Here is a 20,795-nt window from a genome sequence, read left to right as displayed (position 1 = left end):
ACCACCTTACTCCTGAAAGAATGGCCATAGTCATAAAATAAAATAAAAAAATAGATGTTGGCATGGATATGATGAACAGGGAACTTTTTTTTTTTTTTTTTTTTTTTTGAGATGGAGTCTCACTCTGTTGCCCAGGCTGGAGTGCAGTAGTGCGATCTCGGCTTTTGAGATCTGCAACCTCCGCCTCCTGGGTTCAAGCAATTCTCCTGTCTCAGCCTCCAAAGTAGCTGGGACTAAGGCACCTGCCATCACACCTGGCTAATTTTCGTAGTTTTTGTAGAGACAGGGTTTCACCTTGTTGGTCAGGCTGGTCTTGAACTTCTGACCTCAGGTGAACCACCAGCCTTGGCCTCCCAAAGTGCTGGGATTACAGGGGTGAACCACCATGCCTGGCGAACAGGGAATAATTCTACACTGCTGGTGGGAATGTAAACTAGTACAACCACTATGGAAAACAGTGTGGAGGTTTCTTAAAGAACAAAAAGTAGGCCGGGTGCAGTGGCTCACGCCTGTAATCCCAGTACTTTGGGAGGCCGAGGCGGGTGGATCACGAGGTCAGGAGTTTGAGACCAGCCTGACCAACATGGTGAAACCCTGTCTCCACTAAAAATACAAAAAAAAAATTAGCCGGGCATGGTGGCGTGCACCTGTAATCCCAGCTACTCGGGAGGCTGAGGCAGGAAAACTGCTTAAACCCTGGAGATGGAGGTTCCAGTGAGCCAAGGTCACAGCACTGCACTCCAGCCTGAGCAATAGAGTAAGACTCAGTCTCAAAAAAAAAAAAAAAAAAAAAAAGCGAAAAATAGAACTAACTACCGTTTGATCCAATAATCCCACTACTGGATATCTACCAAGAGGAAAAGAAGTCCTTGTACGAAAAAGATACTTGCACGTGCATGTTTATAGCAGCACAATTCGCAATTGCAAAAATGGGAATTGCCCATCAATCCATCAGTCAACAAGTGGATAAAGAAACATATATATGATGGACTACTACTTAGCTATAAAAGGGGATGAATTGATGACATTCACTGCAACTGGGATGGGCTTGGAGACTATTATTGTAAAGGAAGTAACTCAGGAATGGAAAACCAAACATTGCATATTCTCACTCATAAATGAAAGCTAAACTTTGAGGATGCAAAGGCAAAAGAATGATATAATGGACTTCAGGGACACGGGGAAAAACTTACAAGTTAGGCTATTTTAGATTCCACATATACGTGAGATCATGTAGTATTTGTTTGTGTCTGGCTTATTTCACTTAACTTAATGCCCTCCAGGTCTAGTCATATTGTTGCAAATGGCACGATTTGCTTCTTTGTTAAGGGTAAATAATATTCTATGTATGTATAGATCACAATTTCCTTATCCAGTCTCCCTTCAGTGGACATTTAGAATGTTTCCGTATCTTGGTGGTTTTGCATAATGCTGTAGTAAACATGGATGTGCAGATAGGTTTTTGAGATCCTGATTTCAGTTATTTTGGATATATACCCAGAAGTGGGATTATTTAGCAGTTCTGTTTTTAATTTTTAAGAACCTCCATACTATTTTTCATAATGGATCTACCAAGTTACATTTTCACCAGCAGTATATAAGAGTTCTCTTTTCTCCATGTCCCCCTCCCCAACACTTGTTATCTTTTGTTTTTCAAAAATAGTCATCTTAACAGGTATGAGGCTTTCTTAATACATTTGTGCTGCTATGATGAAATACCACAGACTGGGTAATTTATAAAGAATAGAAATTTATTACTCGTAGTTCTAGAAGGTGGGAAGTCCAAAATCAACATGCCTCCAGCTTTGGTGTCTGGTGAGAGCCTGGTCTTTCTGCTTCCAAGATGGCATTGTGTTGCTTCATCCTCCAGAGGGGATGGACACTGTGTCCTCACATGGCAAAATGGCTGAATGGGAATGAATACATTTTCTCAACACTTATAGAGAGACCCTAATCTTATACATGAGAGCTCAACCCTCATGTCTTGATCACATCCTAAAGGTTCCACCTCGTAATACTATCACATGGGTAATTAAGTTTCAACATATGAATTTTGGGGGTCACATTCAGACCACAGCAGAGGTGGTATCTCACTTGTGGTTTTGATTTGCATTTCTTTCATAATTAGTGATGTCGATCAGTTCTTTGTATATCTGCTAGTTCTCTGTATGTATTCTTTGGAGAAATATCTATTCAGGTCCTTTGCCTATTTGTTAATGTGGTTATTTGTTTTTTCATTATTCAGTTGTTCCTTATATATTTTGTATATTAACCTCTTAACAGATATATGGTTTACAAATATTGTCTCCAATTCCATATATTACTTTTTCATTTTAGGGATTGTTTCTTTTCCTGTGCAGAAGTTGTTAAATTTCATGTAATTACACTTATTTTTGCTTTTGTTGCATGTGCTTTTGGTGTTGTAACCAAAAAGTCATTGCCAAAACCAATGTCAAGAAATCTTTTCCCTGTGTTTTCTCCTGGGTGTTTTGTAATTTCTTATTTTTAATACATTTTGAGTTGATTTTTGTATATGGTGTAAGATAAGGGCCCAATTTTATTCTTTTGTACATAGTAATCCAATTTTCCCAATACTATTTATTGAAGAGACTATCCTTTCCCCATTGGGTATTCTTAGAGCCCTTGTCAAAAATTAGATGACCATACATTTGTGGGTTAACTTTTCAGGTCTCTCCTCTATTCTGTTTTTCTGTGTGTCTGTTTTTATGTAAGTATCATACTGTTTTAATTACTATAGCTTTGTAGTATAATTTGAAATCAGAAAATGTGATGCTTCCAGCTATGTTCTTCTTCTTCGAGATTGCTGTAGCTATTTGGGGGTCTTCTGTGGTTCCATACATATGCTAAGATTATTTTTTCTATTTCTGTGAAAAATGTCATTGGAATTTTGATAGATACTGCATTGAATCTGTAAAATCCTTTTGGCAGTATGGGCATCCTAAATACATTAATTATTCCAGTCCATGAACATGGGATATATTTTTCATTTATTTGTATTTGTTTTAATTTCTTTCAACAATGTTTTATACTAATCAATGTACAGTTCTTTCACCTCCTTGGTAAATTTACACCTAAGTATTTGTTCTTTTTGATGCTATTGTAAGTCATTTTGTTAATTTTTTTCTGAAAAACTTATTGTCAGTGTACAGAAACACAATTATTTTTTTATTTTTATTTCATTAACTGCTGTTTTACTGAGTTTATTAGTTCTAATAGTTTTTTGGTAGATTTTTAGGTTTTTCAAAACATATTATATTATCTAAAAACAGAAACAATTTAATACCTTCCTTGTCAATTTAGATGTCTTTTATTTCTTTCTCTTCCATAACTGTTCTGGTTAGTACTTCCCATACTATGTCAAATAGAAGTAGCAAGAGTGTGCTACTGTTCCTGATGTTAGAGGAAAAATTTTCAGCTTTTCACCTTTGAGTATCATGTTAACTGTGGTATTATAATATATGGTTTTCATTGTGTTAAGGTACGTTCCTTCTATATCTAATATGTTGAAAGTTTTCATTATGAAAAGATGTTGAATTTTGCTAAATGCTTTTCTTTGCATCTGTTGAGATTTTTATCACTCATTCTGTTAATGTGGCATATAACATTTATAGATTTGTGTATGTTGAATCATCCTTACAATCCAGAAGTAAATTCCACTTGATTATGGTATATAATCCTTTTAGTGTGCCATTGAATTCAGTTTGCTAGTATATTGTTGAGTAGTGTTACCCCTATATTCATCAGGGATGTTGGCCTGTAATTTTCTTTTCTAGTAGAATTCTTTTCTGTCATTGATATCAAGGCAATACTGGCCTCATAGAATGAGTTTAGAAGTGTTTCCTCCTCTTTAATTTTTTGGAGGAGTTTGAAAAGGATTGCTGTTAGTCCGTCTTTAAATATTTGGTAGAGTTCAACAGTGAAGCTATGTATTCCTAAGTTTTTTTTTGTATGAGTTTTTGACTTAAAGTCTACTTTGTCTGATATGAGAATACCCAAACCTGTTGTCTTTTCATTGCAGAAATATCTTTTTCCATCCTATTTTCAGCCTATGTGTGTCCATAAAGTGTGTTCTTTGTATGCAGTGTATAGCCGGATTATTTTTTATCCATTCGGCTACCCTATATATTTTAATGGGAACAGTTAATCCATTTACATTTAAAGTAAATATTGATAGGTAAGGACCTATTACTGACATTTTGTTAATTATTTACTGACTGTTCTGTAATTTCTTTGCTCCATTCTTTCTCTCTTCCTGTCTTATTTTGTGATTTGATGATTTTTGTAGTGGTGTGCTTTGATTCCTTTATATCTTTTGCATATCTACGACAGGTTTGTCTTTTGCAATTATCATGAGTCTTATATAAAACAAACCATAAAAGACCCCAAATAGCTAAAACATTCTTTTTCAGGAAGAACAAAGCTGGAAGCATCACACTTCCTGATTTCAAATTGTATTATGAAGCTATAGGAATTAAAACACCATGCTACTGGCATAAAAAACAGACAAATAGAACAATGAAATAGAATAGAGGCCTGATAAATTAACCCATACATGTATGGTCAGCTAATTTTTGACAAGGGCTCCAAGAATACACAATGGGGAAAGGGAAGTCTCTTCAATAAATGGTATTGGGAATATTGGATCACACATAACAATCTGTTTTAAGTTAATAACAACTTAATTTCAATCACACACAAAAATTACTTGTTCACTCCCATGCACTTTTTCTTATTAGAGTCACAATTTACATCTTTTCTATTTATATCTATTAGCAAATTATTTTAACTATAGTTATTTTTAATACTTTTGTATTTTAACTTTTATATTAGAATTCAATATGATTTACATATCACCATTACAGTATTCTAAATTTGAAAATTAACTTATCTCTACCAGTGAGTTTTATACCTTCATATGTTTTCAGGTTGCTGATTAGTGTCTTTCAATTTCATTTTGAAGAACTTCCTTTTGCGTTTCTTACAAGGCGGTTCTAGTGGTTGTAAGTTTCCCCAGCTTCTACCTTTCTGAGAAAGTATTTGTTCTTCATTTCTGGAGAACAGCTTTGACAGATATAGTATTCTTGGTTAGCACATTTTTCCTTTGGCACTTTGAATATATTATCCCACTCTCTCCTGGTCTGTAAGAGTTCTGATGATAAATCTACTGATAGCCTTTTGAAGGTGCCCTTGTATGTAACAAGTTGCTTTTCTCTTGCTGCTTTCAAAATTCTTTTTTTAAGACTTTTGACAATTTGGTCATAATGCTTTTCTATGAAGACCTCTTTTTACTCAACCTCTTTAGAATCCTTTGGGCTTCCTGGATCTGTATGTTTGTTTCACTCTACAGGGTTGGAAAGTTTTCTGTCATTATATCATTAAGTAAGCTTTCTTCCCCTTTATTTTTCTCTACTTCTTCTTGAACACCAGTGTTTATATGGGTTCAACTGATAGTGTCCCATACATCCCATAGGCTTTTAAAAACTGTTTTTCATTATTTTGTGTGTGGTTGTTCCTCTACTGGATAATTTCAAATAATCTGTCCTTGAGTTAATTGATGTTATTCTGCTTGATCAAGTCTGCTGTTGAAACTCTCCATTAAATTTTTCAGTTAAGTCATTGTATTCTTTAGCTCCATAAGTTTTGTTTGGTTCTTCATGTTGGTTTCTTATGGTTGAATGTCTCATTTTGTTAATAAATTTTTAAAAATTTAATTTAGTAGTTTATCTGTATTCCCTCGTAGCTCACTGAGCTTTAAGATGGCTATTTTGAATTCTTTGTCAGCTAATTTGTAAATCTTAATTTCTTTGGGGTCAGCCACTAGAGCTGTATTTTGTTCCTTTGGTGATGTCATGTTTTCTTGAATCTTCATGTTCTTGAATTTTTGAATTTTCTGTGATTCTTCATTTTCTTGAATTTTTAAAAAGATGTCTTAAAATTTGAAGAAGTAGTCACCTTCTCCAGTATTTACTGACTGACTTTGGGCCAGAAGGATCTTCACCAGTGAACCTGGTTAGAGATTCTGGGAGTCTCTCAGAACTTTTCTATGGATGCACCTGCTCCATTCTTCTTATTCCTTATTAAGAAAGAAATCTTAGGATTGTGTGCCTTCTCTCTATCCAACAAAACCAGGCCTGGTACTGACAGCATTCAATTTATATTCCCTAAGGCAATGCCCTGAAGTACTTAATGTTATATACCTTCTCCCTCACCAGTAGAGTCAAGCCAGATGCTAATATTTGTACATGTTGAGATCCATGTGATATCTGAAGGAGCTTGTGCAGGCCATGCACAGGGATGTGCAGGGTGCTTTCCATAGGAGAGGGTGGCACAGGGTGCTGGGGAAGTTCATCAGTTGGTTGTGGGGGTCCTCAGGCAAGTCATCCTGTAGGGTTCAGTGGTGGGTCTCTTTGTGGAGTCTGTGAGCTGATTAGTAGAGACTGTGACTGGCTGTAGAGAACTGCACAACAGTTGTTGTGCACTCTCTTCTCCCTGCTCCTAGGCTGATTCCTTCAGTGCTCTGGGCGAAGTGAGACAGAATGGACCTCCCAGCTAGGTAGCATTTCACAGGACCGCAAAAATTAGGCACACACATCACTCACTTTCCCTAGTAGTGGAAATTGCAGGTCAATCAGGCCTCTGTTGATGCCAAGTTGTGCCACCTTCGGGGAGGGGTGACATGGGTAAAGTGAAACTACTTATCCTGTTTAATATTTTTACTCTTGGGTTTTTTGTTCCACAGTAGGGCTGGAAACTCTGTCAGACTCTGGGGCTCCCACAAAAATATTCCTGTCCGTGGGTGGTTGCCAGTATTGGTGTTTCTGTGGAAATGACAGCCAAAACCTCCTATTCTGCCATCTTGCTGATACCATTTCTGTCCTTTTTCCTCTCCATTTGTAGAGCTGACTTTGACATTTATCAAGTTAATATAAATAAACTGGTATGTTTCTGAGCAATATATGGTATTCCAATTGACTTCTTTTCCTCTCTCTAAGGAATCTAAGTTTCTGTTTGTTTAAACTTACGGTTTTGGCCAGGCACAGTGGCTCATGCCTGTAATCCCAGCACTTTGGAAGGCTGAGGCAGGCGGATCACTTGAGGTCAGGAGTTCGAGACCAGACTGGCCAACATGGCAAAACCTCATCTCTACTAAAAATAGAAAAATTAATCAGGTTTGGTGGTACACGCCTCTAATCCCAGCTACTCAGAAGGCTGAGGCACAAGAATCGCTTGAACCTGGGAGGTGGAAATTGCAGTGAGCCAACATCACGCCACCTCACTCCAGCCTGGGTGACAGAGTGAGATTCTGTCTCCAAAAAGTAAATAAATAAACAAACATATGGTTTTGTAGCACATTTTAATATTTGCTATGATACACCAACCTCACCCACTTTTGATCTTATTCTTCAAAATTTCAAAATTGACATAGCAATTCAGAGTCTTATTTTTCCAAGTGTATTTTTAAAATGTTTGTTGAAATCTTCAGAGCATTCTTTTCTTATATATTTTGAAATATACTTGTCGAAGGTGTAAAAGTATCTACTGGCATTTTATTTTAAACCATACTGAATTTTTAGACTAAATTTGGGGGAACTTGACATTTTTGTCATATTGAGTCATCTCATTCATGAATGTAACAGATCTCTTCACTTATTTATACCTATTATTTGTTTTACTTTTTTTTTTTTTTTTTTTTTTACAATTTTGTCAATAAAGGTCTTTCTTAAGCATTCTTTTTTAGGTCAATTCTTAAATACTTTTATCACCTTGTGACTGCGTGAGTCAATACTCCTTAATAAACTCCCTTTGATATATACATCTAGCTTATTAGTCCTGTCCCTCCCGAGAGCCCTAATACACCTAGTAATGGGTATTTTCAAACAAATAAGCAAAAAACTGCTGTAAAATTTTGCATAATAGAACTCTTGAAAGCTGCTTGTTTGAAATCAAGAACAAGACAAATATGCCTACTGATGCAGTTTGGATGTTTGACGTCTCATCAGATCTCATGTTGAAATTTGATCCCCAGTGCTAGACGTGGGGCCTGATGGGAGGTATTTGGATTGTAGGCTTGGAGTAAGGAAGTTCAAGTCTCAAACCCTCAAAAGTAGGGAAGCTGACAGTGAAGCCTTCAGTCAGTGGCTGAAGGCCCAACTGTCCCTGACAAACCACTGGTATGGGTCCAAAAGTCCAAAAGCTGCAGAACTTGGAGACGGATGTTTGAGGGCCGGAAGCATCCAGCATGGGATAAAGATGGAGGCCAGAAGACTTAGCCAGTCTAGTCCTTCCACGTTCCTCTGCCTGCTTTTATGCTAGCCGCGTTGGCAGCTGGTTAAATGGTACCCACCCAGATTGAGGGTGGGTCTGCCTTTCCCAGTCCACTGACTCAAATGTTAATCTCCTTTGGCAACACTCTCACAGACACACCCAGGAACAATACTTTGCGTCCTTCAATCCAATCAAGTTGACACTCAGTATTAACCATCACACTAGGTTATACTGTCAGCCATGAGTATTATCATGCCTGGATGTTGAATTTTCTTCAGAGCCTTTTTCTTCACTTAAGTAGAAGATCAAATGCTACTTCTATTTTAATCTGCTACTATGGTGAATTACATTAATTCATTTCTTAAGTTAAAACAATCTCGCATTTTTGGGATTAAACCCAACTTAGATACAATATATTATGTTTTTCATATATTAATGGGTCTATTTTGCTAATATTTTAAAGATTTCATATCTATTATGTGTTACATAAGATGCCATTATTTTATGTCACTATAAAAGAACAAAAAAACTGTCAATGAAACTATGACATAACACTTTAAAAAAAAAAAGATCAGTCAAGGAACAACAAGTGTAGCAGTTTCCACAGGTGTTTTATTAATATATAATATATACATATATACACATATATATGATTTATGTTTCCCTATGCTTTATTACAAGGAATTGGCTTACACAATTGATATATAAGCTGGCTAAGGAAGTTCACAGTCAGTAGTGCAGGCTGTCAGGAAGAGAACATCATGTGCACAAGGTAAAGTTACTCTCCACAAGGTGACAGTTTCTTCTCTCTCACTCACACACACACACACACACCTCCGACTAGTTTTCAGGCCTTCCAGTGGATTGAATCATATCTTCCCAGGTTATGGAGGTTAGTATCCCTTAGTTAACCTCTTTGATTATGGACTTTCCTGACATCTGTAAACTCACAGCAGTGCCTAGATTTGTATTTGATTAAATAACTGTGACTTACAGCCTAGCCAAATTGACACATTGATAAAACTTCTACAATGTTTTTGCAAATAAAATTGCATCTTATTCTTTTTGATTATTGTTAATGAAGAAGTATATTTATTTTTGTAAGATGATTTTGTATCTGAATCATTTCCTAAATTTTTATATTCTAATAGTTGGTCATGGATTTAGTTTGGCATTCTCTGTTGATGATGATATGTTATCTGAAAATAATTCCATTTGATCGTATTATCTGGAAATAATTCTAGTTAACATTCTTCATTGTATTTCTTATGGCATTGACTAGTATATCCAGTGATATGTTAATTAATGGCATTCATATCAAGTGGCCTTGATCATTCTCTGATACTGGTGGGACTATGTCTAAAATTCTACCATAAACAGGATGTTTGTTTTGTTATAAATCCTTTAAGGATGTTTCCTTCTATTCCTATTTTTTATGTTTTAAAAAATTATAACTAGGTTTTGAACTTTATGAAACATTTCTTTGGTACCTATTGAGAAAACCATGATAGCAACCCACTAGTGTGTAAATTATACTTATTGATTTGTTAATGTTAACTACACTTTTGGGGTTTTTCTGCGATAAACCTTAGCCTATGTATTATATTTTTTCTATGCAATTTCAGTTGGTTGACACATTTTACAAAAATAATTCATATCTGTTATGAATAACATGGGCTTATAATTTTCTTTTCTAGCCTTATTTGATTTTGAAATTAAAGTTACTGTAACTTCATAAAATGTTTTAGATAACTTTTCTTCCTTTTCTACTTCCTAGAATTACTTTTCTAAGACAGGAGTTACCTGTCCTTTCAAAGTTGGCAGCACTTCCTTATAAAATTTTTTGGGCCAGGACCTTTTTGTACTTCCACTGTAATGTGTCATATGATAAATAGGAAATTATCTTTCTTTTACAGTGAAATTTTAATAAATATAAACCCATATATATGGTATTACAAAGGGAATAAGATACCATTTAGCTATACACTAATAATTAAGGTGATAATTATTACACTCTATATACTTTTGAGTTGGTCTACCTAATAGGTTATACAGAAACATGTACAAGAGAGCACCAGTGTGTTTCCTCTTAAGCTCTCTCACAATCTTTGTACTTTTTATCCCTTAGGACATACGGGACGGTTATTGAAGTCTCTGTGCTTCATCAGTCTTTCCTTCCTGTTGCTGCACATTATTTTCCACATCACATTGGCGAGCCTTGAAGCTCAACATCGTATTGCACCTGGCTACAACTGTGAGTATTACGGTGTTTTCTTTTATGTGTTACATACGTGCATAATAAAGTGTGTGTCATCACACACATAGAAATCTATGCAATAATTATAACATTCATGGAAATAGTTGGTCTTGGCAATGCAGTGTAAATATATATAAAGAAATATTTCATTATAGGATGCATCACAACTTATCAGATTTTTAAATTTTGAGTTTAAATATATATATAACTTACTCATGTCTGCAAAAAAATTTAGGTTGCTGAGTAATATGGAAGGTGGCTGGAGGGTGGAAGTGAAATTTATGATCTCTTCTGACTCACAGTCTTAAGTGTTTCTATTTCGAATTGATGATTTTCCGTAATTCTACAAATGTCAAAATAAAAATATGATATGAAATGCTAAAACAACATTCTTTTCTCTGCATTTATAACTGTAGTTACTCTATGTTCTCCACAGAGTGTAGACAGACAGGCAAGCTTACACACACACACACACACACACACATTCTTGCTTTGGCTCCTTCTTCCCAGGCAAAAATTCACAATACCTGGACACTTCAGATGGGACCTCTACTAATACCATGAAGAGGTCTGTATTTCCCAGTGGTGAAGGGAGGTAACCATCTCAAGTGTAGTCACAGCTGTCCTCTTGACCTGCCTCTTTCCAGGCCTTCCTTGCCCAACCAAAAAACTAGGTCTGCCTCTCCTAACCTCGCTCCTAAATATGTGGGCTTTGTGATACCATGATATTTCCAGGTCTCTGTCAAAGACATGTTTTATTCATGCACAAATGCCCTCTGCAGTCATCCTGTACTGCAATATAGTTTGAACATGTCAGCATCTAACATAACATCTTTTCATTTTTTTTTTTTTTTTGCTATCCCCAGATGAAAATCCTACTCTGCTACGAGTCAATTTAATAGAAGTCATAATAGTAAACTTTATTTCCATAAAGTTAAATTCAAATTTGAAGTTTATTTCTACAAAAGGTTATAGTTCCAATTTCAAGTTCTAGTATTTTTGATGAAGTAACCAATAGAGAGGGGATATGTGAAAGATTGAGTGAAAAAAGAAAAGCTTGAGTTTTTTACTTCCAGCCATAGGAACCTTGAAGGTAGGTTTATAGAAATCATAAATTTCTTCTGAAAAACTAGTGATGCCTGTAATTGTGTTGGCTCATCAGGTGTTGTAGATTTTTTTGGTTTAGTTTTATGTGTAGCATTTAAAATTAATACATTCTTGAAAAAGGATAAAAGAGAATAACAAACAAACTTCAGAGCTTTGCAAACTAGTTTAATCCAAGATTGACACAGACCAGGTTTTCAGCCCAGAGCACTTTTTAATGATCAAGTTATATAAACTGAAAATAGTGTTAGGATTGGTAATGGAAACACTGACTTTTAATTTAGAGTCGACTTCACTAATGTTATCGTTTCTCAAGCATTTGGAGTTATGATTATACTGTCAGAGATGTAAATACAAACTCAGTTATTCTGATATCCCACATTTGAAGTTTATCCTTTTTTGGCATCGGCATAGATAACATAGCAAAAATTCAACTAAAAAGACAAAAGCTGTACTGGTCATCAATGTTGTACATTTTGAATGTTTTCTGTATATTCAAGACATTGGTAAATTAAAATTAAAACCCAGACAAGTCAGGTTACCCAATCATATTCAAGTAGTATTCAAATTCAAGACCACCAAGCACTCATTTATAAGTGTTTAATTTTGTTTTCCTAACAACTTCTTTACCCCATTGAAAATGCATACCCTCACCCTCATTCTCGCAAAAGGTCCCAGCATCTCTTAGGAGTCTGACATAAGTCTTGGTGGGACAACAGTAGCATTTGTAAATATTGAGTCATTGAAAGTTCTCGTTCCTCCAGAGTCCTATGAATATTAACTGGCAGTAATAAAGATGTTTTCAAACCACCCTATTTAGATTTTGACTAGTTAGCAGGTCTGTTAAAGGTGCCATTGTGCAGAACTGAAACTTAATACCACTCCCTTCTGCCTTTTTTTATTCCCCCGCATTTCCAAAACAGTGTTCTCATAGGTAAGTGAGGAGTCCATGGGGGCAGGGGAGACCTCTGTAAATTTTGCTCAAACATATGTTGTGCCGCTTAGTAAAATATTTTCATTCCACCAAAACTATGCTACTTAAATAAATGTAAACCCGGTTTCAATTATGTCATTACAGATTACATAGACGTAGTTTGTTTGACTCCGTGTTAGATGTGTGGCGATGTTAGTGAAATTTGAAAGCCGGTCTGGATTCTTGTGCTGTGCTTAAAGCATGCTATTGATTGAAAGAAACTTTTGAGTCAGAAACTATATTGGGAAAATTTGTGATGATAATATCTCCTGTTTATAGAGCATCTATGAACCATAAGACCCCAGGGATTATTCTATTCCTTTTTCAATGAATGGCTCGTTCCTTTCTTGTTCTAGGAGGGCTTTGCTATGGTTTAAGTAAAGCTCTCTCTCTATCCATGCATTGTCCTATTCATTCTCTAAACAAGTCCTCAGGGTGGACAGGGCTGTGCAGCTGGACCCCTGTGCTCTGTGTGCAGGACCCCCAGCCTGAGGAGGAGCTGAGCAGGAGATTCCTTCGTCAGGCTCCATCCAGCGGGAAGCAGCGAAATCCTTTGATTTACATCAAGAGGCTGGTCTCCTGGCCAAGCCTTGCCCATGAAGGGCTGTGCCTTTGTGTAGTCTCGTTTCTCCAAGAGGGGCCCTTTTTCTGTATAAACGCAGTGCCCAACCTGCGGATAGTGCTGAGGTCGGAATTGCAATGAAGAAACAGGCTCTAGTGGGCAAATGAGTTGCATGAAGCCATTGCATGTCTCAGCTGGAGTCTGAGCACGGATCTGTCTTCTTTCCACTCTTCCTCCATCTTTATGGAACTCTTTATTCATCGTGTGTGTAAGATTGTTTCCTCCACTGTGGTTCCTAGGACTTTGGATAAGTCTATTTTCAAAGGGCTAAAGTTAGTGTTTCTGGTACTTAGTCTATGATTTTCCCTTGCTTGTCCTTATAATTAACTGAATATTTTCTTTGCTTCCTTCAATGCCAACATTCCTGGTTGGATTCAGCTTCCCCCAAAGGTTAGCCCCTCAGTTGCACTGCTCTTTCCCCCTGTGGGAGGAGGGGCAGCTAGAGTTTCATATTGTCTCATTCTACAAGCACATGAAACTTGGTCCAGAAGCCCACCAACCAAGAAATTAGGATGGGCCTCAATAGTGTTTCTTCCTGACGTGCTTCTGTCCTTGAAACACACAAGGCTCCCAGTGCCAAGAATCAAGGTATCAAGCATCAGCCTACGACAAGGAGACTGAGGGACAGACCCAGCCTGGCCATTTATCCTCCCATCCCGACGACTGTGGGGAGGATTACAGAGTGAGCTGCTGCTGTGTGCACGCGGCTTGCCAGTACAAGTGCTGACTCATCCTTTGGCACACAAAGCTGTAAATTTCACCCCACACTTCGTTAGTTGTGCTAATTGGAGATGGACCCTAGGTGTGCAGAATCACCTGGTAGATCCATCCTCATACAAATGAAATTCTTGATGTTAATTTTTCATATTTGAGACAGTACTGTGGAGAAAGAGCTAGTAAGTATGAAATGGGAGATAAAATACATAAAAGCAAACTCACACCGTGCATGTTTCTGAGTCCTGTTTTGAAACCACTCTTTCCTGCCTGCTTTCTTCTGACAGATGATCAGTGAGGCGGCTTGGGTTCCTCACCTTGCCCCGTCCCCTGCTCATTCCATTCCCCAACTCATTCAGGCGCCACACACAGCCCTCTTCTCTCCTCGGGCCAGCTTCCTGAAAGCAGATGTTGCCACTCAATACAACAATTTAAAAAACTGGTCCAAGCTATAACTTCACTTCTGGCCACCTGTGCATGGAAAGATTAGGATGCTATTGTCTCACTCCTCTGAAAAGCATGTGGATCATATATGTACCTTCTGATCACGTATAGGAGACCTTTGCCTTAAGTACTATTTCCTTCCAGCCTTGGTAACTGAGGCCTTGACTCACGGAGACACATGCCAACCTAGATGGAGCCTGCTGCTCTGCACAGTGGGCAAAGAGACATTTATGATCCATAGACTCTGGGTGGAAGCATTGCTGAAAGAGAACTTCTGTAGCCCAATATCTGATGGAGTCAACGCTCTTGGAGTAATGAACACACATTGTTTTTACTGCCGAAAGCCAGACACAGGCATGAAGGCGAGCTGAGTGGTGGTACCGCATGACACCCATCCGTATGAACAACCCTTAGGCCAATGGCATGTCGAGATTTTGATTCACCTTTAGTAATAGATAGGGAAGCTCACTTTATGCAGCAGTTTTCAAATAAAATACCTCATTTTATCATGATAAATATTTTTCATGACTTTGTATGCTATTTAATATATGAGAAAATTTAGGATCTTGGGTGACTGTGAGCTAGTGGTGGATCTCTGTGCCTCGGTTTCCTCAACTGTCAAATGAAGATAACAGCCATCATCTCATAGGTTGTTGTGAGGTTCGAGTTAATATAGGCCATGCCCTTGGGACTGTGCTTGACCGATTGTAAGTGGTCAAATAGTACAAGCTGTTGTTCTTGTTGCTGTTATTAGAGAAGTCTTATTTCTTGCCCAAGGTCACACACCACTACAAGGTAATAGAGACAACTCCAAATCAAATCCTGTCTCCAAATTATGCAAAGTCACATGGATGAAATTTTGAAATTACAAAACCTGCATGGTACCAAATCATTCTCTATGATAGTCTTTTTCAGTTTCTTGCTAATGCCGTTGTACTAGAGTTTGTACCTACTCTACCCCATGTGGTTAGAATCCGAAATAAAAGGGTTAAATGGCACTGGGTGGAAGGTAGCATCAGTGATGTGTGTCTTTAGTGACCCTGAGTTTTCCTTCCAGAATTTTTCACCTTCTCAGCAACCTCCCAACTGCAGTCTCTCACTCCACCTGCCCCACAGCTGCAGCCTTGGGCCTGGCCTGGCCTTCTGAATATTTTATGGCTTTTTTCTCATTCCCGCATCTACCTGAAAGCTTGTCATCTGCTCCATGACCTCCAACTCAGAGGAATAGATAATAAATACATTTTTCACTATTTATTACCTTTTCTACATTGTAGAACTTTAGAAGAAAGACGAACATGATGGAAGAGTTAGGAGGAAAATTAACTAACATTTTCGTGTAAAATAAATGAACACTCTACTGTTATTATCTCTTAGGAGGAAAATTAACTAACATTTTCGTGTAAAATAAATGAACACTCTACTGTTATTATCTCTTTTTTTTTTTGAGATGGAGTCTTGCTCTGTCACCCAGGCTGGGTGTATTTTTAGTAGAAACTGGGTTTCACCATGTTGGCCAGGCTGATCTCAAACTCTTGACCTCAAGTGATCTGCCCACCTCGGCCTCCCAAAGTTCTGGGATCACAGGTGTGAGCCACCACACCCAGCTGCTGTTATTATCTAATTCTTAGGATGTCTCTTAAAAGTGTTGGCTTTCACTATCATATTATTGGTAGAGAAGTGAGTCCCAGAGGCAAAAAGTGCCTCGCCTTAGGCTGCTCATTAGTGAGTAACAGAGCCGGAATTAAATTCAGGTCTCCTGGACTACACAGTCTGTACTCTTTCCTGCACCCTCATACGTGTGCTGGGGAAAATTTCATGCAGAATTGGACTTTGGTTAATTAGATTTTGAGGAATAGATATGATTAGGATACATAAATTTTGGAGGCTGTGCTGGGTGAGAGGACAGTTAATCTAATATACTAACTCTGGTTAAAGTATGAATGGCCGGAAGTGACTGTATATGCTTGACTTGGTAAATGATATTGGCCTTTAGGAATATATTCACCCCTAGGAGTGAGTCATGGGGACACTTGGGAGTGCATGGCTGAGGAGCTGGGTGTGCATTCATCATCAGGGATATGTTTTCCCAGCCTCTTTGAGCCCACCGTCCCTACCACGTCCTCCAAGTGGGTCCTGTCATAGCCTTGTGTCAACTTGTTAATAACTAAGTCTCCTGCTCTAAGATGGTTTTAATCTGTAAGCCTGAGGAAACTGGAGACGTTTTTCCTAAAGATACAAATAAAACAGTAAATCAACCAGAATGTACTGGATGACTCTTGGTGTTCAGAAATTTACTTCCCTGAAGTGTGTGTGGCCCTGAGATTCTAGATCCTGAGACTGTTCCCAGAATTACACATAGGCAGTCTAATCCATTCCCTACACAGCAGCCTTTCAAAATTTTGAAGATGGCTTTGATGCCACATCAGTGTTTTTCCATATGCCTCTTGAGTCCCTCATCCTCTGCTATTTGCCAAGCTTGTTGGTCAATGTTGCATGGCTGATTGGTGAGATAGAGTCAGTGACTGGTTACGGGGAGTTGCCAGGGCCTGATTAATGCCAAACATCAAGGGGCAGTGACTTTCCTTGTTCTGGGTACTGTCCTTCCCATCAGTGGAAATTGCCGTATTGTGGATTAATGTAGAGCTTTTCTGACCTGAAACATCAGATCTGTTTCTTGTGAAATCCTATTTATATTTCTGTAAAAGCAGACATGTTCTCACCTTTGATTTGGGATTTTGATTCTGCCCGTACACAGAGCCTCCTTCCCTACCTTCTATCACCTTTATCTCATCCCCTAACAGGGCAAACTTTCTAGAGTTCCTGGCACGGATCAAGCACTCTAACAAGCCTTCCTTTCCTTCCTCTTTCTCCTGACTCACTGCATCTCACACCCAACTGTGTGTGTGTGTGTGTGTATGTGTAACATCTTTCTGGTTCTAAGTTTTGCTGTAAATCAGTAATGATAACATCTTCCATGTATAATTTCCCATTATGTTCCAGGCATATTGATAATGTCTTGATTCTGCATTATAGGTCCTTGATATTTTACTCATTTGCAGATAAAGAGAGGTAGCAAAAATGGAAGAGTTAAGTTGTCAAAAAAAGGAAGAAATGTAGTGATAGCATCCAGGGTCGCCCATGGAGGGTGCCGGGACCCTATGCAGCCGTGTGCATGCAGGGCAATGAGCTCGTCCAGATGGGCAGAAGAGCTGTAGGGAAGCTGTACTTCTGTACTTGTCCCTACCCCATGGTTGTCATCTCTTCCCTCCCATTGCCAATTCCAATAAGCTTCCTATTGCCTGGCCATCCCTTTGCCCATGTTATTCCCCCGGGAGAATGTCCTTATACACACTGCCAGTCCTCTGCCAGGTCCATTCTTCAATACTGGCCACTTCCTCCAGATAACCCGAGTTAATACCCCCAGGTAGATGGGGTCAGATGTCTTTGGGCTCCCAAATACCCAGAGTATCAGTCATTAAACTTTTCATGTGGAGTGATAATCACTGATTTTATATGTTCTCCCATTAGAATATTATCACATTAAGGGTAGAACCTCTCATATTTCATTTATTGTTGTAACCTGAGCACCGACTACAGTGGCTGATTATAGCATACTGCCCAACAGTTGAAGAATGAATAAATGAATTAATAGCAGCCAAAAAAAAAGGGAAATAAAGGTGTGGCAAGGACAAAATTTGATGACTCTCTTGCTTTGTTTTGTGACTGATTCTCGGTGGTGTCCTCACCTGTTGGACTTGTGAGTAGACAATTGAGGAGAGCAGCTAAGTGCACCCATGCCCTCTCTTGGCCAGGAGCTCTGTCCCCTCACTCCTCTCCTACAGGTGCACACCCCAAATCCTGCTGAGATAGTTGTTCCCATTTCTCATCTTCTTAATTCATGAAGAAATATTAGAATGACATGTTTTATTTCTCTTTAGAAATTATTTATCAAATAAAGTTACTTGGTATTTATTTCCTTTGCAAAAAAAATGGATTTCCATTTGGATTTGGGAAAATTAAGACTGAAAACCATAAATGAGAAAGCTAGAGTTAGAAGTGGCAAGGAAGGAAAGAGAAGAAAAGGGGGTGTGGGACTGTGCTTTAACAAGGAGACCTCAATAAGAAACGAGGGGAGAAGAGCCCCCAAATGAGTAACAGTGGAGCCATGAACCTCACGCCCCATCTGCTCCCCACCACGCCGACCAGTCCTTGCTGTAACACAAATCACAGAGCAGGAAGTTTAAAATGATTTGGGATTGATTTGGTTTGCTTAAATAACAATTTCTCTAACCTCAGCTCTATGATGCAGCATTTCTAGTGTAAATTATTTACAATAAAAGCACTGAGCAAGTCTGTGTGGTATGGAAGTAAACTGAACCTCAAAATTATAGACGAACGATGTAAAGCTATAACTGTATGTTTCAAAATTTATGGAATATGGAAGGACATTTCAAGGGCATTTGGAAGCAGCAGAATTGGGCTAAGCATAGTAATGACATTCTAGAAAATATTAATTGTATGACATAAGCATAGTTATTTTTCAGACTTACAAAACTGATGTATATTTTAGGGCTTAGGTAGGTGGATTTATAAATAAAAACCATTTTTTCCTATAATCAGGAGTTTGGATTTAGTCAATTCTTCTTGATTTTGAGTATTGAGAATATATTTTAGGCATCTAGAAGCTTGGCAAAGCAGTTGCTAATATAATTTATGCCTTACATTCACTTGAGAGACATTTAAACATTTCATGGTGATTCATGTTGCAGAATATGGGCATATAAAAATATTAATATAATATCAAACATTAATATAAAAGTATTATACATTATAAACAACTGTTGCATCTTGATTTACCATTTATTTTTTGAAAAAAGTATTTTCTTTGCAAATGTGTATCACATTATTGATAATTATTGTTTTAAATATTTTTTCTTTACCTTGCACTTTTATTTAGTATATAAATTTTATTTATATACTTATTTTTTTAATGGACATAACTCTGGAAGAACCCCAAACTGTTGTTAGGAAGTAATACCGTAGAGTAAGATTTGATTGCTGAAGTCCAGCACTTCCCATCAACATACCACCATCATTCTTTACACAACTAGAAAACATTCCTAAAATTCATGTGGAACTAAAAGAGTGTCCACATAGCCAAAGCAAGACTAACCAAAAAGAACAATCTGGAGGCATCACATTACCTGACTTAAACTATACTATAAGACCATAGTCACCAAAGCAGCATGGTACTGGTATAAAAATAGGCACACAGACTAATGGAATAGAATAGAGAACCCAGAAATAAAGCCAAATACTTAACAGCTAACTGATCTTTGATAAAGCGAACAAGAACATAAAGTGAGAAAGGGCACCCTATTTGACAAATGGTACTGGGATAATTGGCAAGCCACAGGTAGAAGAATGAAACTGAATTCTCATCTCTTACCTTATACAAAAAACAACTCAAAATGGGTCAGAGACTTAAATCTAAGACCTGAAGCCATACAAATTCTAGAAGATAACATTGGAAAACCCCTTCTAGCCATTGGCAAAGACTTCATGACCAAGAACCCAAAAGCAAATGCAACAAAAACGAAGATAAATAGATGGCACTTAATGAAACTAAAAAGCTTCTGTACAGCAAAATATAATAATAATCAGCAGAGTAAACAGACAACCCGCAGAGTGGGAGAAAATCCACACAATCTACACATTGACAAAAGATTAATGTCCAGAATCTACAGGGAACTCAAACAAATCAGTAAGGAAACAAAGAATCTCATTTAAAAAATGGGCTAAGGATGTGAATAGACAGTTCTCAAAAGAAGATACACAAGTGGCCAAGAAACACGTGAAAAAATGCTCAACATGGCTAATTATCAGTGAATTGCAAATCAAAACCTCAATGCGATACCACTTCATTCCTACAACAATGGCCATAATAAAAAAAAATAGATGTTGGCATGGATGTGGTAAAAAGGAAACACTTTCATACTGTTGATGGGACTGTAAACTAGTACAACCACTGTGGAAAATAGTGTGGAGATTCCTTAAAGAACTAAAAGTAGAACTACCATTGGATCGAGCAATCCCACTCCTTGGTGCCTACCTAGAGGAAAAGAAATCTTTATATGAAAAAAATACTTGCACACACCTGTTTATAGGAGCACAATTTGTAATTGCAAAAACATGGAACCAGCCCAAATGCCCATCAATCAATGAGTGGATAAGGAAAATGTGATATATAGGCCAGGTGTGGTGGCTCACACCTGTAATCCCAGCACTTTGGGAGGCCGTGGCAGGCGGATCACGAGGTCAGGAGATTGAGACCAACCTGGCTAACACAGTGAAATCCTGTCTCTACTAAGAATACAAAAAATTAGCTGGGCATC

At 37.7% G+C, this 20,795-nt stretch overlaps 1 protein-coding gene across 3 annotated transcripts in view; it reads left to right on the top strand.

Annotated features, from left to right (window-relative positions):
• Positions 1-20,795, top strand: part of PIEZO2 (piezo type mechanosensitive ion channel component 2) — a 460,524-nt gene that overhangs the window by 151,501 nt on the left and 288,228 nt on the right. For all 3 annotated transcript variants that reach the window (XM_031658679.1, XM_031658680.1, XM_031658678.1), the window contains exon 3: positions 10,415-10,540. In XM_031658679.1, coding sequence (XP_031514539.1) covers positions 10,415-10,540 — 126 coding nt within the window. The remainder of the gene's footprint in view (positions 1-10,414; positions 10,541-20,795) is intronic.

This window comes from Papio anubis, chromosome 19 (genome assembly GCF_008728515.1).
Source record: "Papio anubis isolate 15944 chromosome 19, Panubis1.0, whole genome shotgun sequence".
In the NCBI taxonomy this organism is placed as follows: Eukaryota; Metazoa; Chordata; class Mammalia; order Primates; family Cercopithecidae; genus Papio; species Papio anubis.
This window is presented reverse-complemented; position numbering and strand designations above follow the sequence as displayed.